This window comes from Xyrauchen texanus, chromosome 4 (assembly GCF_025860055.1).
Source record: "Xyrauchen texanus isolate HMW12.3.18 chromosome 4, RBS_HiC_50CHRs, whole genome shotgun sequence".
In the NCBI taxonomy this organism is placed as follows: domain Eukaryota; kingdom Metazoa; phylum Chordata; class Actinopteri; order Cypriniformes; family Catostomidae; genus Xyrauchen; species Xyrauchen texanus.
This window is the reverse complement of record NC_068279.1, coordinates 14,419,816-14,446,961: the sequence shown is the minus strand read 5'-3', so window position 1 is coordinate 14,446,961 and position 27,146 is coordinate 14,419,816. Positions and strand designations below refer to the sequence as shown.

Genomic DNA, 27,146 nt, shown 5'->3' with positions numbered 1-27,146 from the left:
TTACAGGTAAGCCTCCTTCACATTGTTATTGGTTGCTGCCGGAGACTGATGGCTCCTTATGGCCTCAGTATTGTATCTGGAACTTTCAGTGAACAGCGCTCTTGGGGTACAGAGAGCACGAAGAATCTGTTTGTATTCTTGCCTAAAGTTACGGTTTAGCAACCCGTAGACCACAGCATTCAAGCAGCTGTTGAAATATGCCATGAAGTAGCTGGAAACAAACAGCCACTCTGGGACATTTGGTGCCACTCTTGCAGGATTCAAAGCCACGGCGAGCCCAATTAAGTTCAGGGGTGCCCAGCATACGGCAAAAAGCACAAATACCACAAACATCGTCAGGAAATTCCTCAGGTCAGCCACTCGGATCCTCAGACTGGGCCGCACACGACCTTTGACCCTAATCACCAATGTCCATATGCGAAGGTAGAAAAACAAACCACGCCCAGCGGAAAGAGGAAATGGATCAGCACAACACAAACAGTGTAGGAGGAGCTGGCTGTCTGGGTGAATGTGCAGGAGAAGACACGTGGGTCATAACTTAGGGAACCCACTAGGAAGTTGGGAATGGTGGCCAGAGCTGTTAGCAGCCAGGTGAGAAGCAGGTACAGACAGGTGTTCCGGCGTGAAAAAAGCCAGTCGTAGTGAAGACTGTGACAAATGTAACAGTAGCGGTTGATGGCGATAGCCGTGATGTTGAAGACTGAGCCGATCACACTCAGTCCCATAATGAACCCGCTCAGCTGACAGTGCAGGGAACCCATTGTCCAGCCATTATGGAAGATAGCTAGTAGAGCCAGGGGATAGGGGTACAGCGCCACCACCAGGTCAGCAACAGAAAGACTCACCACAAAGAGATTACCTATGAGAGAAGAGTGTGAGGAAAAGAGATACAGGGAGAGATAGAGATAAAGACAGGAGACAGCATGAAAGAAAAATAAGAGTGAAGGAGAGACTGTGAATATATAATGTGAATGCCATTTCATAAAACCATAATACAATGCAAATGAAACATGATTATTTATATAACATATTGGCAGGGTACCTCAGGGCCCATGGGCTCACTGTTCCATGGGACCCCTCTGCCAGTCATCCACTGTTGTGGGTGGGTCTTGCGGAGCGGACTTTTATTCTATCAATATGCGCTACACGGACGGCCTTCACTGTTGTGCAACCTCTCCGTGTTTATATCAGCATCTCTCACTGAACTCATAGATGCGTGCTTCTCCCAGAACATCAACATGGGAGAGAGGGAGCCCACCTCAGGGAGTTGTGGGCCCCTGGGATTCAAGTGGAAATTCTTATGGAATTCTATCTTTTCCAACCCTGGAAAACACCTGCATTGCTGGTCACCAGTATATGTTGGGTTTTGTATGCTGGTGCCTAGCTTGACCACTAAGCCTCCCTTGGTCAACAAACATCATAATTTTTTTTTAAACATGCTGGTTAACCAGCTTTTTTTTGCTGGTGAACAACATGGTTATGCTGGTCCACCAGAAAGATCAGCACTAACCAGCATAAACCAGCATAAACCAGCAGGTAAAAAGTCAACCAAAAGTAAACAATGGCAAGCTATTCGTACATTCAGAAATTAAATGTCACCTTGACGAAAACTGACTAAAGACAACAACACCTAAAAATAGAAATGGCTAGAAAATAAGTCTGCCAAAAGAAATTGGTTGTGTCTGCATTTCAGTCTCAAAGTAATGAAATCTAGAGCATCCTTATTGACTGCATACATCACATATTTGAAAAAAAAAAACTACCTATGAAAATCGCTGTAATACTTACAGCGATTTAATTGCTGGAGGTCGCCTGAACTTTTGGTTGCTATAGGCGTTCTTATTTGACTGCACCCAACTGTATAATGAGGCAGATCCCATTGGTAGTTGCTGTGTCACATGCATTTGCATTAAGTTGGAGACTGCTCAACTTTATTGCATTAACAATGTCGCTGTTGCTCATGTCACCTCAAATCACCAACTCTCATTGCAAATGAATGACTTCCAGTCACTTTGTCACTGCAAATTGCTGTCAGTGTGAATGCCCCTTTAGGGGACCAAAAAGACTGCTATCTGGACAGTATGCCTTTGCCTGTTAGAATATAAGAGCAACATTAAGTAACCTTGACTCCTTGTCTCTATCACTAAACTTTTGTATTGTTACTATTACTCTTTGTAAATTCATTTTTTCACACTTATTTTTATACTTCTTAATTGTAATCATCATTGTACATTACTTCTTTGATTTAATTGCTTTGCACTGTTTTAGTTTAGAAAGAGGCTAATTGAAATAAGAGTAAATAGTCATTCTGTTTTATTTACTTTATTCACAATTTAAGTATTTAATTTTCAACAGCTAATCAGCAAATGCTTTGGCATTGCAAATGTATCATATTTGAATGTAATTGAGGTAATAAAAATAAAAATTACAAGAGAGAGCACTGACTTTTTCCACTTTATTTTCTCCACTGTGTTATTAGCAAATAGAAGGAAAGGAAGAGCCGTTATCTGCATTTCTAAGAGAAAAGTGGGAACAGACTGTGTGTGGTTGTACATGAGGAGAGATTGCGTGTATATGTATGTGTATGCATGAACTAATAGAATACAGACACCGATTAGGAGGGCACTGTAATAACTATTATCCCTGCTGGCTTAGATTAGGTCTCCTTACATTGTTCAAAACAATAAAGATAAGAAAAATGCTTCACTGCCAGTCTGTCTAGCTGTTTTTAAAAGCTCAGTAATTTAACCCCATGTTCCCTCTCAAAAAACTTTCAAGACTGTCATACACATCTGTCTACTCTAAAATGACCCCAATGTATTTTTGATTGAGCTGCCCCCATAAACCCATTTACAAACCTTTCACTGAATTGTAATGGCACTCATTTCTGAACTTTTCATTATTTTTTGACCCTCCACACCACTGATCATGTCACAATTGTTTTGTTTATATTTTTGAAATCCATGAACTCTCATTGGCTGTTGCCCTCCATCACACTCAAAACATGCAGTATCCATCTTGCATGACAGCAGGAGCTGAGAAAATTATGTGCCAGGTCACATTCACTGCCAGATTTATACATACTTTCAAATCACATCAGATTGGGAGGGTAGAGTCACATGGGGTAACCTCCTCATGGTTGCTATAATGTGGTTTGCTTTGCACCCTGTCCGGGTGTGGGTGATATATCTCCCAGTTCGCCTGAAACAACAGGTCTGTGCGTAGAGGGAGGGGCCACGGTTGGGCATGCAGAAGAGGAATTATCTCTGCCAGCCATGGTGGCTTGGGCCACCTGGGTGCTATCAAAATGAGGGACAGACCCTGCTGTCTCACCCTGGCCAGGGTAGGTATTAACAGGCACAGGTGAAGAAATGCGTAGAGCAGCACTTTGGGCCACGGGTGGGCTAGTACGTCCACGCCGAGGGGCGCGTCCTCGTCCTTTAGCGAGAAGAATATAGGACAATGGGAGTTTTCGCGCGAGGCAAAGAGATCTACGTTCGCCTGTCCGAATCTTTCCCACAACTTGCCCACTATCTGGGGGTGGAGTCACCAGTCTCCATAGAGCGGGTTCCACCTCGACAGAAGGTCTGTGCCCTTTCAAAATGCTTGGAACATGGGTCGCGCGTAACGACAGGAAGTGCCGCCTGCTCCAAACTAAAAGCCTGTGAGCTAGGGCATGAAGCTTGGGCGAGCGCATGCCGCCCTGGCGATTGATGTGTGCCACTGCTGTGGTATTGTCGCAGTGAACGAGCACATGATGCCCCTGCAAGCGGGAAAGAAAATTATTCAGAGCTTTCCATACAGTCATGAGCTCCAAATAATTTATGTGGGCTGAACAAAGTTCGCTCTGCCTCAAAAGAGTGGCTCCCCACCCTGTTAAGGACGCATCTGTCGTTACCACTTTTCGCAACATAACAGCCCCGAGAGGGGTCCCATGTGCGTAAATGTCTGCGCTCCAGTGGCGCAAGGCTGCTGTGCACGAGCGCGTCACTGGGACAGAGTGACAGAGGACGCATAATGGGCTGAAGTGGAGGGATAAAACCCACTTCATGAATGCCCTCATTCGCAGAAGGCCCAAAGGCAAAACCTGAATAGCTGATGCCATAAGACCCTGTAATCTGAGACATCTGCGATATGGCACTTTCGTCCCCTCATTGAATTGTGATAGACAATTCATTAGAGAGCGAACACGTTCTTGTGGAAGGTGGGCGCACATGGAGATTGAATTCAGCTCCAGACCCAGGAATATAACACTCTGGGCAGGTGTAAAATTGCTCTTGTTCACATTCACTCTGAACCTGAGTGATGTGATGTGCGTGAGCACACGGCGACTGTCTTGCACCACTTTCTCCCTGGAATTGGCTATGATTAACCAATCGTCTATGTATGTTAGGATCCTTAGACCCGTTATTCTCAGTGGCGCTAAGCCCGCCTCCGCACATAGACAGAACACCCTTGGAGAGGTCGAAAGGGAGGACTGTGAATTTGTAGCATATGCCCTGATAGGCAAAACAAAGTATTTCCTGTGTGGGGGTAGATACTGATGTGGAAAAAAGCATCTTTCAGATTGACTGATGTGAACCAGTCGTTCTGATGAATTGAGCGCGCGAGCGTGCCGTGTGTTAACATTCTGAAATTGTATTTCCTCAAATGTTTGTTTAACACTATGAGATCCATAATAGGATGGAGAGAGCCGTCCATCTTTGGAACTAGGAAATAACGTGAGTAAAACCCCTGATTGCATTGATCTAGGGATACTACGTGACTCGCCCCCTTCGCGAGGAGGGAGGAGATTTCTTCTTTCAGAATGTGAGCAGCGCTCTTCTCTGTGTGAGAAAAAATAACGCTGCCGAAAGGCGGGAGGTTTCCTGGCAAAGTGGAGTCTGTACCCTTTCATTATGGTTCGAATCACCCACTCTGGAGCCGACACAGCCTGCCAAGCTGTTGTGTGGCTCGCAAGTGTCCCCACCTGAGCCGGGGAAACGTTTATTGCTGCGTCTATGCCCGATTTGCTCATTTGAAATGCAATGGCGCCATCTAGTGGACAACCTAGGGGCGACCTAAGGGGTTGCAGAGAGATGTTCTCTCGCTGTAATGGATTTATTAGATTTTTTGTGAAACACTGGGGCCGAAGCCTTTATTGAATGCGTGGGAGAGATGTAATAGGGGCTGTGTGGTGACACTGCTCTCATACTTTTTTCCACTGTAAACACTTCCAGCACGGGGAGGTTTCCCGACATGAGCTGGACAGGGGAACACACATTGTTCTGAACTGAACACACAGGGTGGGCACCCACTGGTGGGGGTGGGGGCTGATCCCACCGAGTGAAAACCTCCTTTTTTTGTGAACTAGGAGGGTAGAATAAGAGGCCCGAGAACGTGGACTCAAAGCCCCCTGAGGCCGTGCATCAGGCCGGCCGCTTACATTTAGAGTAATGTTTTCTTGGCCACAGCTGTGGCGAAAGACATTCTACCCTAGGGCTTAGCAGAGGATGGGTTACTCTGCTGAGGAGGTGGCTTATAGCGTGGCTTTGCCTTACCAGGGTGCTGGAAAGGACGCCCCGAGGCGGTCGCGCGGGGGGCGCCTGCCGCGGTGCCGCTTTCCTAGGAAGGCATAATTTGAGCCCTTCGTCCTCCTTTTTCTAGTCATCGCAACACTGTTACATTAAAGCGACGGCAGGGCCAAAGAGAGCCTGGCCAGGCTTTATAGGGGCCCCCGCAATGCACCTCTTCTCACTGTCAGGGAGGCCCGACAGATTAAGCCAAAGCGCATGTTCTCCAGCCACTGAGAAAGCCATAGAGCACCCGCAGGCTAGGACGGCCTGACGGGCATTACGGAGAACAAAGTCATTGACTGTGACAATCTCCTTCCACAGAGAGGGTGTGGGGGTCCCTTTCTCTAGTTGCTGCCCCATGTCGACCAGGATGCAGAGAGAAGGGAGGAGACGTTGAGAGCCCTAACAGCCAAGGCCGAGGCTTTGAAAGAGGCCTGGTGTATGGAGGCAGAAAATCGGTCCATTTTGGACAGGGAGAAGTTGTATTCGTCGTTCACGTTCCTCTCTTGGTCAGTGGCACTTTGTAGGGCTGGCCATTCGATATTGAGGCGACTGGCCGCTCGCTCACAAACCTTGATGAGAACAGACTGAGGGAGGGCCGTTAGCCTGGGGAGTCATAGAAAACGGGATGGTATCCTCGTCCTCCGAACCCTCGAGAAGGCCCGCATCGTCTTCGTCACCAGAACCAGCCGGCTCATTGGCGAACAAGGGGTCCCCTGAGAGAATGACCTAAGGGAACGCCGGGTTATTTTGATCGGCCCAGCTAAGAGAGGCTGCACCCCGGGAGGGACCCAGGAGTGCGTCGTCATCACCGTTTCCCCCATCGGAGTCGGAGAGTTTGAGGTCGGTGCACTGGGTAGCGGCGACCTTGAGCCTCCGGTGCCAGAGTTTTTTAGGCAGCGCCAAGCAGTGGCTACAGTTTTCCGGAAACTCTAGAGCCTCCTCTGCGTGTTTGAGACCCATGCACACGACACAGAAAGGATGAGGGTCTCTGGCTGCGATGAGGGCACTGCACGCGGCCGGGCAGGCACGCGATAGGCTGACCCCGGAGGAAGCCGTAGGTTTGGAAAATGCCATATTGGGGTGAAACTCCATAAAATCCTTTTTTATGCCAAGCGTGGGCGGCTTGCAATAAACAGCTAATCCTGCTGAAACAAGACAGTCATGTCTGGCGGAGGCTGATCTGAGCGATGTGTCCTCCTGTAGACAAATTAGTGAAAGTCAAAATCCAACCGAGCTGAGAGAAAACAGAATGTCAACTGAGAAGCAGCAGCGCGTGCAGGTTGTTATATGCTCTTAGGTAAGGGGGTGGGTCCTTACCGAGCATAGGTCACGCGCTTCTGTCTGTCTAGCCAGACTTGGTGCAATTGGACGCTTCTGCAGAGGTCAGGTACGGATGCCCTTCCCATAGGTGGATCTCGAACACAAGATGATGAAAGAGAACACGCATGCATGCACGCACACACACACTACTGTCATCCCAAACAAGCCTAAAGTGTGCACCTTTCTCTAATCAACTTGTAACATTTAGCAGCATGAAAAATGTATCTGAACATTTCCTTCAAATCTATGGTGGCATTTTGACTAGTCTCAGCCTGCCAAACATTTGATACAGCTTGCAGGAAGTGTGCTTTGACAAGTTCACCCTCTCCTGCCATTAGTCTAGCACATGTCCAATAACCCAAAGCTTCTCACACAGGACAAAAACAGGGCTGCTTCAGGTCTCTATGTTGAAGGTCATTACCAGAGTCATTCATGGAAAAGCGGTTGGCAAAATTATATCTAACCTCAGCAAATCACATCACTGGATGGCTTTGTTCTTTGAAAACCACCATCACCGAGAAGCAGCAATCAAGTAGGGATGGTAGGCTCGACCCTGAAACGTTGAGACTTGTCATATTGATGTTCCACAAGGACCCCCTTAAATAATAAATTATGGTTTCTTATGTAATTAGTAATTGAATAGTCATCGAGTTTTTTCACACCACTTGGTTTTGTAATGTTATAAATTTGTATATAAAAAAATGCTTTAAAATTATTGATCATGTCCTTTAATTGTTAATAAATGATAAACAAAAACAGAGGCCTCATAATGTGCTGTTGATTAATTATTAAGAGTGATGGTGATTTTTGTGACTTTTAAATTGATATTATATTAAAGGGCTATAATTACCCATTTTATCCTGAACCCTAAAAATGGCTAGAATAAAAAGGTATCTTTAAAAGTTAATTAATTGCTATTTTCCAACACATTAGGACCCACATAACACATTTCCATTTTTTATTTCATATAATTTGTTTATTTTGCTGCTTGTGGATATCATGAAAATAACATTGTGTCGAGGCACAGATCTGGGGAAGGCTTCAACAATTTTGGGCTGCAATGAAGGTTACTAAGAGCACCGTGGCCTCCATAATTCCAAAATGGAAGAGGTTTGGAACAACCAGGACTCTTGCTAGGGCTGGTTGCCCAGCCAAACTGAGCAATCGGGGGAGAAGGGCCTTGGTAAGTGAGATGACCAAGAACCAGATGATCATGTGTGGAGATGGGAGAAACTTGAAGAAGGACAACAATCACTGCAATACTCCACCAATCTGGGTTTTATGGCAGAGTGGCAAGACGGAAGCCTCACCTCAATGCAAGACACAAAAAAGCACCTAAAGGACTCTCAGACTGTGAGAAACCAGATTCTCTGGTCTGATGAAACAAAGATTGAACTGTTTGGCCTCAATTCCAATCATGTCTGAAGGAAACCAGGCACCGCTCATCACATGCACAATACCATACCAATGGTGAAACATGGTTGTGGTAGCATCATGCTATGGGGGTGTTTTTCAGTGGCAGGGACTGCGGGACTGGTCATTGTTAAAGGAAAGCTGAACTCAGAAAAATACAGAGATATCCTTGATGAAAACCTGTTCCAGAGCACACGGGGCCGAAGGTGATTTTTGTGACTTTTAAATTGATATTATATTAAAGGGCTATAATTACCCATTTTATCCTGAACCCTAAAAATGGCTAGAATAAAAAGGTATCTTTAAAAGTTAATTAATTGCTATTTTCCAACACATTAGGACCCACATAACACATTTCCATTTTTTATTTCATATAATTTGTTTATTTTGCTGCTTGTGGATATCATGAAAATAACATTGTGTCAAGGCACAGATCTGGGGAAGGCTTCAACAATTTTGGGCTGCAATGAAGGTTACTAAGAGCACCGTGGCCTCCATACAGGTGAAACTCGAAAAATTAGAATATCGTGCAAAAGTTCATTAATTTCAGTAATTCAACTTAAAAGGTGAAACTAATATATTATATAGACTCATTACAAGCAAAGTAAGATATTTCAAGCCTTTATTTGATATAATTTTGATGATTATGGCTTACAGCTTATGAAAACCCCAAATTCAGAATCTCAGAAAATTAGAATATTGTGAAAAGGTTCAGTATTGTAGGCTCAAAGTGTCACACTCTAATCAGCTAAACACCTGCAAAGGGTTCCTGAGCCTTTAAATGGTCTCTCAGTCTGGTTCAGTTGAATTCACAATCATGGGGAAGACTGCTGACCTGACAGTTGTGCAGAAAACCATCATTGACACCCTCCACAAGGAGGGAAAGCCTCAAAAGGTAATTGCAAAAGAAGTTGGATGTTCTCAAAGTGCTGTATCAAAGCACATTAATAGAAAGTTAAGTGGAAGGGAAAAGTGTGGAAGAAAAAGGTGCACAAGCAGCAGGGATGACCGTAGCCTGGAGAGGATTGTCAGGAAAAGGCCATTCAAATGTGTGGGGAGCTTCACAAGGTGTGGACTGAGGCTGGAGTTACTGCATCAAGAGCCACCACACACAGACGGGTCCTGGACATGGGCTTCAAATGTCAAACGTCTTACCTGGGCTAAAGAAAAAAAGAACTGGTCTGTTGCTCAGTGGTCCAAAGTCCTCTTTTCTGATGAGAGCAAATTTTGCATCTCATTTGGAAACCAAGGTCCCAGAGTCTGAAGGAAGAATGGAGAGGCACACAATCCAAGATGCTTGAAGTCCAGTGTGAAGTTTCCACAGTCTGTGTTGGTTTGGGGAGCCATGTCATCGGCTGGTGTTGGTCCACTGTGCTTAATTAAGTCCAGAGTCAACGCAGCCGTCTACCGGGACATTTTAGAGCACTTCATGCTTCCTTCAGCAGACAAGCTTTATGGAGATGCTGACTTCATTTTCCAGCAGGACTTGGCACCTGCCCACACTGCCAAAAGTACCAAAACCTGGTTCAATGACCATGGTATTACTGTGCTTGATTGGCCAGCAAACTCGCCTGACCTGAACCCCATAGAGAATCTATGGGGCATTGCCAAGAGAAAGATGAGAGACATGAGACCAAACAATGCAGAAGAGCTGAAGGCCGCTATTGAAGCATCTTGGTCTTCCATAACACCTCAGCAGTGCCACAGGCTGATAGCATCCATGCCACGCCGCATTGAGGCAGTAATTAATGCAAAAGGGGCCCAAACCAAGTACTGAGTACATATGCATGATTATACTTTTCAGAGGGCCGACATTTCTGTATTTAAAATCCTTTTTTTTTATTGATTTCATGTAATATTCTAATTTTCTGAGATTCTGAATTTGGGGTTTTCATAAGCTATAAGCCATAATCATCAAAATTATATCAAATAAAGGCTTGAAATATCTTACTTTGCTTGTAATGAGTCTATATAATATATTAGTTTCACCTTTTAAGTTGAATTACTGAAATTAATGAACTTTTGCACGATATTCTAATTTTTCGAGTTTCACCTGTAATTCCAAAATGGAAGAGGTTTGGAACAACCAGGACTCTTGCTAGGGCTGGTTGCCCAGCCAAACTGAGCAATCGGGGGAGAAGGGCCTTGGTAAGTGAGATGACCAAGAACCAGATGATCATGTGTGGAGATGGGAGAAACTTGAAGAAGGACAACAATCACTGCAATACTCCACCAATCTGGGTTTTATGGCAGAGTGGAAATTTCCAACAGGAAAATGACCCTAAGCACACAGCCAAGACATCACAAGAGTGACTTAGGGACAACTCTGTGAATGTCATTGAGTAGCCCAGGCAGAGCCTGGACTTGAACAAAATCGAACATCTCTGGAGAGACTTGTAAATGGCTGTCCACCGATGGTCCCTATCTAACCTGCAGAGAAGAATGGCAGAAAATCTCCAAATCCAGTTGTGCTAAGCTTGTCGCATCATACCCAAAAAGACTTGAGGCTGTAATCGCTGCCAAAAGTGCTTCAACTAAGTACTGAGTTAAGGGTCTAAATACTTATGTCAATGTGATATTTAAGTTTTTGTTTCGTTTTTTAAAACTGCAAATTTATTATATTTTTTTTTGCTTTGTCATTACGGGGTATGGAGTGTAGATTGATGTGAAAAATAAATATAATAATTTAAAGCATTTTAGCATAAGGCTGCAACATAACAATATGTGAAAAAAATAAGGGGTCTAAATACTTTCTGAATGCACTGTATACAAAGTCACATGAACTTCAAAAATGTGACCAACTCACTCATTATTCCTCTCCCAAACCTCTTAAATGTTTGGATCCTCCATAATACAAAAAGTTTTTAAGATTAAAATCACACAAATACAAAAGTTCTGATTATATGATGTTTATATAACTTACAGTAGGCGATCATATTTAAGCTATTTCCAAGATGACTACTTTATTATTTAGGTAAAAGCAAAAAGCCAAGGTTGCATTACCTTTTCTACTGAAACACTTTCAGTTAGAAAAAATTATAAATTCAATTCAAATGTCTCAGTAGTCTGATACTCTCCTGTAGACTAAGTTCCTAAAACTAAGCCCAGCAGTTTCCAACTCCTTTCAAACAGCTACTTTGAAATGAAGTGGTCAAAGGACTGCACACAGGACACCGTAGCTGTAGGTCCTTTGCACTGCCATTCAATATCCCAATTTCTATGGGGAGTCAATGCTGTTAGCGGATTAAGATGTCATCTAGGTGTCATCTCTGTATTTCTCTAGGTGTGCCTCCTTGTGCTATATTTTGATGTCTGGATGAACCTGCACAGCTGTCAGAGAATCACAGTCACATGGCCAATGGTAAGGGTTATGCATCAGTTCTTTAGGGAACTGTACATCAACATCGAATAATGGCACAGTACATCATGAGAGATACAGTATGAATATGAGACCTTTCCTTTATCACTTTCCTCCAGCTCAAATGCAGGAAGGACTTTGGTTTTTAGTTCCTTGTCAAGGTTGAGGGACATAAAGACACAGCAATAATGACAGGCTGATTTCACAAGGGGCTCATTTATCATGTGTTGCCTCTGCTTGCTCTTAGAGAAACAGACAGAGAGTGAAAGAAAATGAGAGAGAGAACAGGATTTATTTTGTCTGTGGTTCAGTTCAGGACAGTTCCTGGGATGGAACGCTGCCTGCAGATCAAAATAAATCCACATGATTATCCTGTATTGAACTATGTAATTGGTTCCCTCTCTAGCAACTTTCATGATACAGACTCTACACAAGAAAATATATTCTGCAGGCCTGAATGATAGATTTGGAGAGCTGTGTGTGTGTCACGTGAAATGGTAATATTTTGAGGGATCTCAGCAATAGTCTTTAAAGTCAACATGAAATCCAAATTGACTATTTAATTCATTCAAGTACATACTGTAAAAATTAGTTGCTACTGCTATTTCATTTTGACATTAACACACACAAAGAGGGTCGGCCACACAAGCAGATGAGGTGATAGACAGTTGCTTTGCCAACTCAGGAGATCAAACTGACACCTCTTTGAAATTATCGCACCTCTCAATCTAACGTTAAACATGTTTACAAACTATCAGCCTGGCCATTAGACATGGCAAAATTCCAAGTATCTGCTGTATTCCATCTGACAATGTTTTGGCTTCAGAAATGCATGCATTGCAGTCTTTGCACTGCCTGGGAAAGCCCAAAATAGATTACAGATCATCTTTGTTACCTTCAATTTACAGCTTCATTAGCTCACATTTTTGTTTGCTTACACAAACAATATTTTAGGCTGGGTTTTCCAAAATACTTTAGTAGCACATACATAATCTCAAAAATTTCCCAAAATGCATCATTATCTCAGTAGTACTGTAACACGCACAAGAAGAGATAGTCACAATGTCGGGTAAAACTGCTTTATTGGCAGAATGGCAAAAAGTACAAAGAGGCAAATCCAGAGAAGCGGAGTCAAGGGGAGCGTAAGGTCGAAGCCGGGAGATTTACATTTACATTTATGCATTTGGCAGACGCTTTTATCCAAAGCGACTTACAGTGCACTTATTACAGGGACAATCCCCCCAGAGCAACCTGGAGTTAAGTGCCTTGCTCAAGGACACAATGGTGGTGGCCGTGGGGTTTGAACCAGCGACCTTCTGATTAACAGCCCTGTGCTTTTAGCCACTACACCACCACCACTCAAATCAGAATATAACAAAGGGGCAAATCCAAAGAAGCGTAGTAAGGGGAAGCGTAATGTCGAAGCCGGGGAATCAGAATACACAGAGACAAAACAAGCGAGTGGTTTAAACAGGGGAAGCTAGCGAAACACTAGAGCTGGCAAAGCAAAGGGGAAACTAAACAATAACCAACAAGTGTGGGGAGAAAGGGCAGGGTATAAATAGAGGAATAGAACAGTGCAGGTGAAACTAATATTCCGGTGATTGGGAGCGAGTGTGAGAGCTAGAGGGGGCAGGGTGAACTTGGGGATTGGCGTTCGTTACAAGTACATAGACTATAAATGTTTGTAGCCTCAGACCATGTTAGTCAATTGTGTGCAACTTTAACAGATCTTTCTCCTTTTTTCCCCATATATTATTGCATCTTGATTATTGTAAAGATATGTTCAAACTATTCAGACAATTCTCAAAAACTTTTTTGATAAGTTTTGCTTTTAAAATTCACATTGTTTTCAATGGTGATTCTCATTACCATAACAGTATAGATTTTTTAGTGTATTGCACAACACTATATTTTTTAAATTTTTTATTTAAAATAAACAAAATTAAAAAGTCCATCACAGTATTTGAGGAAGAACCCAAGATGCAGGAAGACAAAGGCTTTATTAGAAATGAAAAAATAAACAGACTACAAACAAAACCTCACAAAGAAGGGAAACAAAATCAAGACAAGTACGTGAAAAATTACAGAAAACAAAAATGCTAACAAATACTAATGGAGAGAAAAAACAGAAAAGACAAGAAAGAATTATTAACAAACTAACTAAGAACGGGAACACACAGGAACTCACATGCACCGACTGAAACAAAACTGGAGCGCATACATAAAAATGATCTGGCAATGAAGACGAGACAAAGGAGAGAATATATATATATGTGTGTGTGTGTGTGTGTGTGTGTGTGTGTGTGTGTGTTTTAAATGATTCTCTGCAGTCTGTGCATGATAGGCCTGATTTTACATGACAGATAGGGTAGATCATGAGGTGGAGACAAAGTTTTGGACTTTGTTCATCATCTCTTGGTCTGACAGCTCCCATAACAATGCCATACTTAAAGGGAAAGCTCACCCAAAAATTAAACCTCTGTTGATCCAAATCAGTATGACTTTGTCTTTTATGCAGAACACAAAATTTGTTGTTATAGGCAGAATGACAGCATTTAAGGAATGTTCTGTGACGTCACGTTAGAGCAAGCCTTGCCCACGACTGGTGAGGGACAAAACCCTATTATCATAGATCCTACCATGAGTGATCTACACACAGTCTACCATTGTTTCAGCACTGGAGCAGATAAAGTGAGAAGAATAATGTCTCAGCTTCATAAGCATCATAAGTGTTCTGTTGTTGGTGGTAAAAATAAACATAAGATTCTTCATGTACTCCCGGCATCAGAGCCACTGAAGACGCAGTGGACAAGTGTGCCCCAAAACATACAAGAATTTGTGTATGTTTGTCCAAATCAGTACCGACTGTTCGTGCTCAAGCTTTATAGCCTGTATTAAGTATCGCACTTTATATTTTGTGAATGTTTGCAAATCGCCTTTCCGAATGTACTCCGATATTTACGCTGTCAGTCATATTGGCTCTGATTTGTTGTTGCTGTAGTATCTGAAGCACAAGCTGTAAAGGCACAGTCTTCTTCTGGAAAGGGGAAGCAGCAGCTCATTTGCATTTAAAGAGACACACATGAAAACAGCCTGTTTTAATGGAGTGGTGGTGGTTAAGCACATAACTGTAAATCAGATGGTCGCTGGTTCGATTCCCACAGTCACCACCATTGTGTCCTTGAGCAAGGCACTTAACTCCATGTTGCTCCAGGGGAATTGTCCCTGTAATAAGTGCACTGTAAGTCACTTTGGATAAAAGCGTCTGCCAAATGTAATGTTTTTGATTCCACCCAAAAAGAGGCATATACAACATGGTATAATAAATGAACCATGGGGTATTTTGAGCTGAAACTTTACAGACATATTCTTGGGACACCTGAGGCTTATATTAGATCTTGTAAAAAGGGGCATAATAGGTATCCTTTAAGAGCATGATTTGCATCATAAATGGGCAAACCTTAAAATCTTTAGTCAGTGTTTTTCAGTTGAAGACCAGGGTGTCAATTTAATGAAATCTGCCTCATTAAAATACTGGAAGTGTTTATGGTTAAAGATTTCTTGTGGAAAGAGATGGACCACAAAGCTGAAAACTAGGATTTTATCTTTTGTAAATTTACCATTTAGATGTGCAGAGAAATGCAATAAAGCTGTGGTTTCTGCAGAGGCAATTAAAAATGCAATTACCTGTTAACGTTCCTTCAGTACCTCTCTGAGCCTGATGTTATCTCTTATCCGTGAATTATATAGTGGAGCTGTAAGGATGGTTCTGGCTGAACTCAGAATAGCGTTCTGATAAATGCATTTAATGGATATTCTGGCTCTGCTCATCTGGAGAATCTATGCTGGAATGCTGATTATATGTGTTAAAAATTAAAAGCTGCTATTCGTCTTCTGTTTAATTCCTTTTGGATTATAAGGATAATGAGATACAGGCTCCTTCACCAACCCCAAAAACTCTGACCAAAGCTCCTATCAGTCACACACATAGCACCTATATACATTTGTACATAACCATGGGAAGTAAGGGTACTCAATACCAATTTCGATACCACAGCAAAACTATGCTAATATTATAATGTGCTATTGAACACACCCATTTAGTTATTTTTAATAATTGTTTTAATAATTATTATAATTTTCCAGAACTTTGTTTTAAAGTATCATTTAATTTCATCAACAAAATTATGTCTAATCAATTCATTCTTAAACTTTTAACAAGTGAAAATAGAACTTTTCAACATGTCATTGCATTTTTTTCAACAGCAGTCTTGCTTAATTATTATTATTATTATTATTATTATTAATAATAATATTACAGTGAATATACAATTTTACTATACAGTTATTATATATTTCTGTCACAATTTCTTCAATTTCAGGCATCTAGCTATTATTTTGAATAAAGCATTTATTATTATGTGTTTTTTTGCCAGATGCTTCACTTTTCCATTTCAGTGTAAAAGGAGTAACAGAGCACATGTTCAAAATAAGCCTGTGAGCAATTTAAAGCTGTCGTGTGTCAGTCATACTGCGCACTGTACCAGATAGAGTCGGTACTACCGGTACTGCAGAAACCATCCAGGTTACTGTTGTAACCCCCATTCCCTTATGGAGGAATGAGACGTTGTGTCGAGGTAGTGACACTACGGGTCTTTCTTGAGAGCCTCGGTTGCCTCTGAACTTTGAGAAAAGGCCAATGAGAAATTGGCGAAAAGAATTTCCATATCCCTCCACCAGACATACGGGTATAAAAGGAGGGAATCGTGCATCTGTTTAGTCAGGTTTTGTTCTGAGGAGCCGAAAATAAGGTTTGGCCGTTACAGCGGTTGGTACAGTGTTGTGGCAAGAGGGACACAACGTCTTGTTCCCTCCATCAGGGAACGGGGATTACAACAGTAAACTATACGTTCTCCTTCTGGCACTCACTCGACGTTGTGTACATGTAGTGACACTAGGGGCCCCTATCCAATAACGCCACGACATTGAACCGTGTTACATGAACTGCTTATGCAGGTGCAAGCAAGCTGTTGCGTGCCAAAGGAGCAGACCGCATCAGGCTGCACGTAACCTTCCCCAACACCCCATAAGACGTCATATCCCTGCATCCCTGAGGGGGTGAACAAGCGACGTAACAAGCATGGGAGCAGGCCGTGCCAGCCGCAGACTTTTCTCTCTCTATGTTTTCTCTCCATAGAGTGTTAGATGTGGCTGGGGCCATCTAACGCTATAACATGCATCAGGGAAGGTGTTCTTTTCCAATCCTATTCTTTCAGGGGGAAAAGACCCTGCGGAGACCACATCCTACCCAGGCTGGGGAGGTCAACATGTGGCAAATACGTCACATAAACTTAAAAGCCACACATGGAAGTGGCGTGGAGGTAGGTCCTGCCTAGTTAGGGAGGAGCTCTACAAACACAGCGACTGGGGGTAGAGGGGACTGCCCAAGGGAGATGCGGGTCCGCCAAGAGCGGGACCGTACCGTGGAAAATACGACACAGGGGGTTACCAAGATAACTGACACCTGTGGAGCACCTATACCAGTACAGAGTAATTAGTACCCATAGTTGGTTTGGTTGGGAATTCCTCCGCCGAATTCGCAAGCCAGAGGGTTAGGGAGGAAGGACATCCAGGGAGCACAAGTTTTGTGGGCTGCCTGGGAGTAAGAGTGCACGCATTTGCCTCTGAGGAGGGGAAATGCGCTATGCGCAAGCGATACACCTGGTCAGCTGTTATGTATTACCGAGTTCTACGTGCTCGGACCTGACAAAACAAGGGACGAGACTAACTCAACCTGGAGATTTTAGAATCTCGCAAAGGTATTGGGTGTTGCCCTGCCCACTGCTCTGCAGATGTCTGCTGGAGAGGTACTGTTGGCCAGTGCCCACAAGGATGCCACACTCCTCGTAGAGTGTGCTCAAACCTGCAAGGGGGTGGGCACGGCCTGGGTGTGATAGGCCAATGCAATGGCGTTGACAACCTAGTGGGCAGGCCTCTATTTCGAGACAGCGTTCCCTTTCTGCTGTCCACCAAAGCAAACAAAGTGCTGCTCATAACATCTAAAGCTGCATGTGTGGTCCAAATAGGTGCACAAAGCATGCACCAGACACAGCAACGATAAGGCTAGGATCTTAGGTCTTAGGATGACATGAGCATCTGCCAGACCGAACTCCAGGCAAGTGTTGCTGACAGAGAACACTTGCAGGTCCCCAACCCTCTTGATGGAAGCGAGCGCAATCAGGAGGGCGTCTTCAGGGAGAGGGCTTTTAGCTCAACTCTAGTGGCTCGAGGGGGCTCTCTGAAGGCCTGCAAGGGACAGCCACACCTCCATCCTCTCCTGCAGAAATGAGAGCACTGACCCAACTGTGCACCTCTGTGGGTCTTCTGATCGGGAAGAGCACCAGTTTGCAAACAGACACCACTTTAGGGTGTAGAGTTGCCTGGTAGAGGTAGCTCTGGCTTGGTTGATCGTGTCTACGACAGCTGGTGGTAGGCCACTTAGATCTTCCGTGTCATGTCCAAGGGCCAGACGTGGAGGTTCCAGAGGTCTGGGCACAGATGCCAGAGGGTACCCTTGCACACAGCACCTGTGCAAGTAGGCTCACTAGGGGAAATGCATATTTGCGCAGCCCCCGGGGCCTGCTGTATGCCAGTGTGTCTGTCCCGAGGGAAGCCTCCAATAGGGAGTACCAGAGCGGGCAGTGGGGGTTTTCCTGGGAAGCAAACAGGTCTACCTATGCCTCGGCATATTGGTCCCAAATCAGCTGGACCATCTGGGGTGGAGCCTGTGATATGAGTGGCATGCGGCGACCTCAGACTTCAGAGGAGGAGATGGCAGGCGCGTTGTGACATTTGACGAGAGCGCACTCCACCATAGCGATTTATGACCGCTACCATCATGGTGCTGTCTGAATGGATCAAGACGTGCTTGTCCCAAATCAGCGGGAGAAACCTTTGCATGGCAAGAAATACAGCCAGAAACTCTAGGCAGTTGATGTGCCAACAGTAGTCCGTGGTCCTGTCCAGGAGCCGGTGGCTGCATCCCCATTGCACACGGTGCCCCAACCCAGTTTGGAGGCATCTGTGGTGACAACGATGCATCTGGAAACCTGCTGTAGGAGGACTCCTGTCCGCAGGAAACCGAAGTCTGTCCAGGGGTTGAATAGCTGATGGCAAAAAGGGGTGAAGATCACATGGTATGTGCCGTGGCGCCATGCCCATCTTGGGACTCGAGTCTGAAGCCACTGCTGAAGCGGTCTCATATGCATCAACCCGAGCGGCGTGACCGCCACTGAGGATGCCATATGCCCTAGGAGCCTCTGGAACTTTTAGAATCAGCCAGTCATCAAGGTAATTGAGTATGCTGAAGCCCACTTCCCTTAGTGGGGCAAGGGCTGCCTCTGTGACCTTCTTGAAGACGCGAGGGGACAGGGACAAGCCGAAGGGGAGGACCTTGTACTGACAAGGCCGGCCCTTGAACACAAACCAAAGGAAGTGTCTGTGTCGGGGCAAGATTGAGACGTGGAAGTACGCGTCCTTCGGATCTACCGCTGCGAAACAATCTTGATGCCGAACACAGTTAGAATATGTCTCTGCGTGAGCATCTTGAATGGGAGTTTGTGTAAGGCCCGGTTGAGAACTCGCAGGTCCAAGATTGGCCACAACCCACCGCCTTTTTTTGGGAACAATGAAGTAAGGGCTGTAGAAACCCTTCTTCATCTCGGCTGTGTAAAAGGGTTGCAGTTTCCACCCGCAGGGTGTTGGCATTCTCGCCGTGCACCGAAGTGAAGCGGATGCTCCCTGAATCGCATAGCCGAGTCGGGTGGTCCTGGCCAGCCAGCGCAATGGGTTGGAGAGCAAAAGTCAAGTGTCCAAGCTCCGCGTGAGGGGCACTGAGGGGACGACCGCATTTGACGTACTTGGTGGGGCTTTGCAAGGTTGCGTCCTGAGGCATCTGTGCTGAGGAAAGACTCAAAGCACTTACCTTGCTCTGCGTACCCGGCAGGGGGCAGTTGGTGTCTGAGGAGGAGGTCCTGTGGAGATGTCCTCTGGACTCATCAGAACCGGCCGGCCGGGGGTCTGTATGTGATACAGTCTCCACCGGGGGATGGAGTGGTCTGTCTATGGTGAACATCTCGTTCCTCAGGTCATCCATTTCAGGAACACTTGGGAGCCTTCCAGGTCCTCGAAGAGGTTCGAGAGACGGGGGGCGTCCGCTTCCTGTGGGGCACTCTACATGGGGGCTGAGAGCTTGGACCAGGTTGAGCCAGAGCTGCCTGTTGTCTTGCAGCCATAGGGGGACACCCCCTACGAGCAGACAGGGCTCAGCAAGAGTTGGAGCGGCACCGAGCATGATGTGCTGAATCGCCTCTATCTGCTTTTTCACCGGCAAAAACTGCTGGGAAATGTCTTGCTGAATAGGCCGAACTGGGAGATGGAGGCCTTGAGAAAGCGGGCTTTGTCGGTGTCCCGCATCTCGACCAGGTTCAGCCACAGATGTCAATCCAGTGGGAAGAAGGTACGATGCAGGGGGTGGCTGTAGTGGTGTTTCCTTTCAGAAAGGAAAGCCGTGACTGCAACGTTGCCATGGTCATGCTCTCAGAGTGAGAACATGAACCATCCACAAACGCTGCCTCGGTGTGATCGCAGCCCAGACACACGAGACAACGCCTGTGGCCGTCTGAAGCGGAGAGCACTCTACCGCATCCAGGAACTACGCAGGGGAGGAAGGGCATCTTTATAAAGACGCATCCTGAAAACGACGTTCAACGCCCGATGCGTACTGCTCTTTTAGAGAAAATAACTCTTTTAGAGAAATCACTCTTTTATGGAACTCTTTAAGTTTCTTTGCGCTGTCGAAGCACCAAGGGGCAAACTGCACTGCCGTGCAGAGAATGGAGAAAGCCGCTGTAATGCGTCATCGAATCCAACAGGCAAAGCGTCAGAGGAAAACAGGAACAGGTGTGTGAATCGCAGCTGACTGCAACCCTACAATTGGCTCCGAAGAAAATTTCTGAATGAACTCGACGTATTTGCCCACTTTTATACCCGTATGTCTGGGGGCGGGGTATGCAAATACTGTCTGCCTAATTCCCATTGGCCTTTTTTCATAGATCAGAGGCATATTCGGCACTCAAGAGAGACCCCTAATGTCGCTTCTTCGACACAACGTCGAAGTGAGCGACAGACGGGGAACCCAATTTTTAATGCACGTATCCTCCAAATGTATGACCTCTCCATCCCCAAAAATACAGAGACTGGGGCTGAATGAGATTTGAGTGTTCAACACATCACATACAAAACTTTGCACCTTCAACCAAAATTCTTGGATCTTACGACACCCCCCAAAAATATGGTTGGTGTCCCCATCTTCTGAATGGCATTGCCAGCAGGTGGGTGTGTCCTTAAGACCAAGCCAATACAATTTAGAAGGGTTCCGATAAAATCTATGTAAAATCTTAAATTGCATAAGGTGCACCCTTGTATTTCTAGATGCAGACTTGACATTTTTTAGAATCCTTGCCCACACTCCCTCCTCCAAAAACAAATTTAAATATTCCTCCCATAATCTTTTGAGAGAATTTAAAGCTCCGTCCCCCAGACTCTGAATTATCATTGAGTAATACACTGATGCCTCATGACCCTTCCCAAAAGCAGCAATCACCACTCCCAAAGTATCTGCCGCTCTAGGGGGTTGCGTGCTACTCCCTAAAACAGTACAGAGCAGGTGGCGCAGCTGTAAATACTTAAATAATTGAGATCTGGGAATCCCAAAATGTTGAATAAAATTTTCGAAAGATCTCAATACTCCACTCTCATATCGGTCATCGAGTGTATTAAGGTCACAATCCAATCTGACCAACAGAAAGGGGACTTATTAATACATAGTTTAGGGTTCAGCCATATGCTCGAGGCTACATTTAAATAAACATCCAAGTTAAACACTCTGACTGTATTGAGTGTAAATGTGAGATAACAGGGTGTGACTTAACTTCTACAATTAGTTTGATAGAAGGGCTTTGCAGTGGCGAGATAGGGGCAAGAACTTCCTTTTCAGTACAAAACCAGGGAGGGGCTCTCTCAGGTGGAAGCGACCAATGAGCCAAATGTCTAAGACTGAATGCATAATAATAAAACAAACTCTTGTGTAAGCCTAACACACCTTTATTAATTGGCCTATGTAACTTATTGAAATTTAACCTGGGATGCTTATCATTAAAAATGATAGCTATGTTATCAAATTGCTTGAAATAAGAGAGGGGGACATCTACAGGGAGAGAAACAGGTATTTTAATTTTGGAATACAATTAATTTTAATTAGATTAACCATCCCAATCTTAGATAAATGTAATGAAGCCCACATCCTTTAAAAATCTTTTTATTAAGGGATCAAAATGACCTCTGACTAAATCAGACAACTTTGCTGGGAAAAAAGCCCAAATACTTAATGCCCTGTTTGGGCCACTGGAAGGCCGTTACTGGAGAGTACACTGTCAGAGCCAAAGCTTGGGATTTAGATCAATTGACTTTGTAACCTGAGAACTTGGAAAAGGAATTCATAATTCTGTGGAGGCAAGGCATAGATCTAGTAAGGTCAGAAACAAATAATACAATATCATCTGCGTAAGAGCAAAAGCTTATGCACCACACCTCCCGCCATCACCCCTGGAAAATCGTCTTCCTTTCCTATCATGGCTGCTAATGGTTCCAGGGCAAGACAGAACAATAATGGGAAAGAGATTCAGAGTAAAATAATCTGAAAAATAATACATTTGTTTGTACTGCTGCTACAGTGTGTCTAAAGGAACTTAACCCAACCAATAAATGTACTCTTGAATCCATACATTTCCAAAATGTTAAAAATATAATCCCATTCTAACATACTAAAAGCCATTTCGGCGTCAAGTGAGATGGCAGTGACCGGAGACTTATCATTCGCTACTGACCACATAATACTGATGAAACACCAAATCTTATCAGAAGAGCTACGGCCCCTAATAAACCCACCTGATCTATATGTATAAGAGATGTCATAACTTTACTTAATCGATTAGCCAGAATTTTTACATCTAGCTGGATCTTCTACACTCGCTTGGATCTTTGTCCTTTATGACAATCAGACTGATCTGGGCTTGCGTCATGGTTGGCAGAAGCTTCCCATTCTTTAATGATTCCATATAAATTCTAACAAAAGTGGAGTAAATTCTGTAGCATAAGATCTTAAAAATTCAGCTGCAAAACCATCTGTCCCCAGAGCCGTGCCTGTAGGTAAGGTATTAATTACCTCATCAAGCTTCTCCTAGGTTATCTCAGAAACAAGATAATTTATTTCACTCAGTCGTCAATTTAGGGCGTTCTAATGGTTCCAAAAATGGTCTAATATCCTCATCAGTAGATGAAGACTTGGAACTATAAAGACCAAGATATAACTCTTTAAAGGCATTATTAATATAAATGGCCAAGGTAAAAATGTCATCACCAGCAGATTTCACTGAGGGAATGATAGAAAAATATTCTCTCTGCTTTATATATCTAGCCAAAAGCTTTCCTGCTTTGTCCCTCAACTCAATGTATGATTGGCATGCCCTGAAAAACCAAAACTCCACTTTCTGCAACAAAATAGTATAAAATCTTTATTTCAATTGGGTCAATTCTCTGATGCCATCAGACAACATTCAGCACTTCAGCTCTGCCTCTGCACTTTTAATATTCCCTTCCAAGTTCTCGTGCTTTGGATTTTCTGGTAAATGAGGCCTCCCAAGCCATGCCCACAGAAGATACTGAGGACCAGTTGGTCTCCATATAAGCATTGAGTTCAGTCTTTAACATTTGTAACATTCCCTAATTTATCTTTAATCTGTTTGAGACATTTGAATTGTAGATGTTTATTTATCAATATAATGACCCCCCTGCTCTTAAAAGCCATACCTAGTCTGCTTTTTTCTTAGAGCCAGCACTCTAGAGCCAGATTTTGTAAATTGTCTAAAATATTCCTTTGAGTGAAATGGTTTACTCAAAAATAAATTCTATCGGCTCAAAATAAGGAACAATTTAAAGACTGTTTGTCATGCTTTAATATATGAACCAACAAGCATATACATCTGTGAGTCATTAATGCCAGTCATTCACTTGCTGCACAATGCAGCCAATCAGATCAGGCCACTTTTTTGTTTATGCGTATCACTTTACTACATTTGTCATTCTAAAAATCTAAATGGCAAGCTTATAGCAGTGTGCAGGCAACACCACGATAGTTTGGAGTGTATCGATTCAAACATTTGTCATGAGCACTTATTTATGGTTATTGATCAATTATTTTTTTAAATACTCTCTTGGTTAGTTTTAGTTGGTTAATTTTTGTTCTTTTATTTAGAACATTTAAGGTATAACATACAGTAATTGCACTCCTAAAAGCACAACGGTCCCCACATGATAATATGGTCCAGAACAATCACTGAGAACCAAAATCCCTACCTCCCAAATAACATTTCAGTTTTCAGCACAGGGTTATAAAATTCCATCAACGATCACAAAAATTGTGTCTGAGCTGTGGCAAAGTGGGCAGTGCACATTCGCACAACGCAAAAAAAGCCAGTGTCATGTCCTGATACCATTCCTCCTCTCTCTTCCCAATGGTTTCCTGTCTCTCTCTACTTGTCCAGCCCTTAAAGGCATTGCATTTTGTATAATGTGTGGAGAGGGGTTTTTGTAAAATAAGATTTTTTTTTAATAAGCACAAGCAAAATTGCACAAGCAGATTGCATGCCTCTCTTTTTTACAGCATTCTAGCCATCACACTCAGGATTATGATGATTTCTCTCCACATCACATGCTCAGGAGAATTTCCCATGCCCCATAATGCTTTCAACACTTGTAAACAGCACACTGGGGTCTGATGATGGGCTTTCAGCCCTGATGGAATGCATCATCAGCACAGAGGCTCTCCTCAGTTTCACTCTGTCTATTATATCATACCAACATCTTAGCAGAGTCCAACTATGTGAAAAAACCTAACCAAAACCTTATGCTTCTCTACAGTAGTGAAATCATTAAACACATCTCTCCTTCTTGCTCTCCCTTCTTTCTCATCTATACCAGACTGAAAAGAGAAAAAGAAAAATAGGAGATAATGCAACAAGCATCAGGTAATTTAACAGTGTGTGTGTCTTTTTACCTTATAACGGTCTCACATATCTGGTAATTATTCTGCATCACACTGCCTGCCATATAAAGTGAAGCTCTTTAAAGTGAGTTGGAAGAATACAAACTGCCAGTGTCATGTCCTGATACCATTCCATCTCTCTCTTCCCAATGGTTTCCTGTCTCCCTCTACTTGTCCAGCCCTTAAAGGCATTAAAAGCCCATAAATAGATTTTTTTTTTTAATAAGCACAAGCAAAATTGCACAAGCAGATTGCATGCCTCTCTTTTTTACAGCATTCTAGCCATCACACTCAGGATTATGATGATTTCTCTCCACACCACATCCTCAGGAGAATTTCTTATGCCCCAAAATGCTTTCAACACTTGTAAACAGCACACTGGGGTCTGATGATGGGCTTTAGCGGTCAAATGTATCTGTCAAATGTATCTGTTAGATGACACCTGGCTTTATTTCAAGAATGGATTCGCACTGTGCCAATTTCAGTTGATGAAAATGGTACAGGTGGTACTGTCATACCTTGGGTTACTTTAAATGTGCAAAATCACACAAAGAGCCTTGGTGTGATCATGGACTCATCATTACTTTTAAATAGACAAATCAGTGATGTTAAGAGCAGCTTAAGATCAATAGCAAAATTAAAACACTTTCTCTCTAAATCAGATCTAGAAATTGTGATTCACTCGCTAATATCGTCAAGGTTAGATTTCTGCAACTCGTATACCGGACTGCCTAAAACTGCTTTGTCCCATTTACAGTTGGTCCAGAATGCGGCCACTAGGCTCCTTACAAGGTCTAGAAAGTTTGACCACATTACTCCAGTATTAGCATCCCTACACTGGCTCCCCATAAAATGGAGGATAGATTTTAAAATGTTGCTCTATATAAAGCTCTACCTGTTCTCGCACATCAATATGTCTGTGACTTTCTTGTCAGTTATTCTCCTACTAGAGCACTTAGTTCAGCTGACCAACTTCTGCTGAAAGTTCCTCATTGTCACTACAAATCAAAGGGCGATCGTGCATTTGCTATTGTATGATAGGATCATTGCTTACTGGCTGCTGGGCGAAATGTGCTCATTTTATTTATATATGTATATATGGTGGTATTTTTACCTGCTGAGAAAGAACGAAGAGCTACTAAATGTGTAAAGGAGTCAAAACAGCACCAGGAATTCCTCTGTTGCACACACAAACGAAGATATGCTGCAAGGACAACTGACGGCGGTTCCGACGCCTGTACTGAACTGTAATGGGCAACATAGCTCCTATGATGAGAAGAACCAGTTATGCTTGAGGTCAGTATTAGGCAAATTACTTCCAGTTTTTGGTCCGTTTAGACGTCTTTGGTCCATGTTGCATTCATATATCAATCGAACCGCACTAGAGTTCGTTTGGGAGCAGACCGAGACCCCCTATTCAGGCGCTCTCTGTTCGCTTGTTTGGTGTGCACCAAGGTTCAGGTGGCAGCGTTCACACTTGTTCAAATGAATCGCACAAACAGAGCAATCACACCAGAGTTCGTTTTAATCAAACCAAATCTGCCAAGTGTGAACACACCCTTAATGTGCTTTTTGGAGCATCAAAGTTCTGGCCACCACAACAGAGCTGAGATTTTTTTCTAAAATTCTTCGTTTGTGTTTAGAGAAGATAGAAAGTCATACACTTCTGAGAAGGCATGAGGGTGAGTAAATGGTGAGAGAATTTTCATTTTTGGGTCAACTACTCCTTTAAACTTTCATTCTGCATGCTGTGGCCAATTTGCTCCCTGTCTGTAACAGTGTAATTATTAACTATTATCAAATGAGATAAAAAAAATAAAAAAGATTCGTGCCAAACTGACACCAACAGCTGGAAGCAACTTCAGGCAACACATAATAACGCAATGCTGCTTTAACTTTAATAAGTAAATAGGCCTACATACGCATAATATGCAAGTTCAGTGACATTTCTTATAATAAATAAATAAAATTAGTTCTACAGTATGACATTACAGTTTCGGGGTTGCCACACCTGCATTCCTCAGTTTCCTGTTTCTGTACACGGACAAGATGACAAGTAGATTTCCAATGATATCTGTCACGGTGGTGAAGATGAGTAAGCCGGCGAGGGTGGCCGATACCCCGGGAGACGTGCTCCTGACAGCGAGACAGTGGTTACCTCGGGACAAACTATCGATGCAGCTCAAGTTCACCTTCATCGCCATTCTTACGGAGCACTGTAACGCCAAATTAAAGTTTCTCCTTTGATTCCCTCTCCATGAAAAAAAAAAAAGGCAAAGTTGCGCTTATCGCGTATTCCTAAACGCCCTCCAATCAACACATCCAATTAATT

General features: G+C 43.6%; 1 protein-coding gene across 1 annotated transcript; it reads right to left on the bottom strand.

Annotated features, from left to right (window-relative positions):
- LOC127643138 (melatonin receptor type 1C-like) lies at nucleotides 1–27,018 on the bottom strand. Its single transcript, XM_052125726.1, is given in 3 exon segments — nucleotides 1–428; nucleotides 431–859; nucleotides 26,826–27,018. Coding segments are annotated over 3 exon segments (1,050 nt in total).
- Between the last annotated feature and the right edge of the window lie 128 nt (nucleotides 27,019–27,146).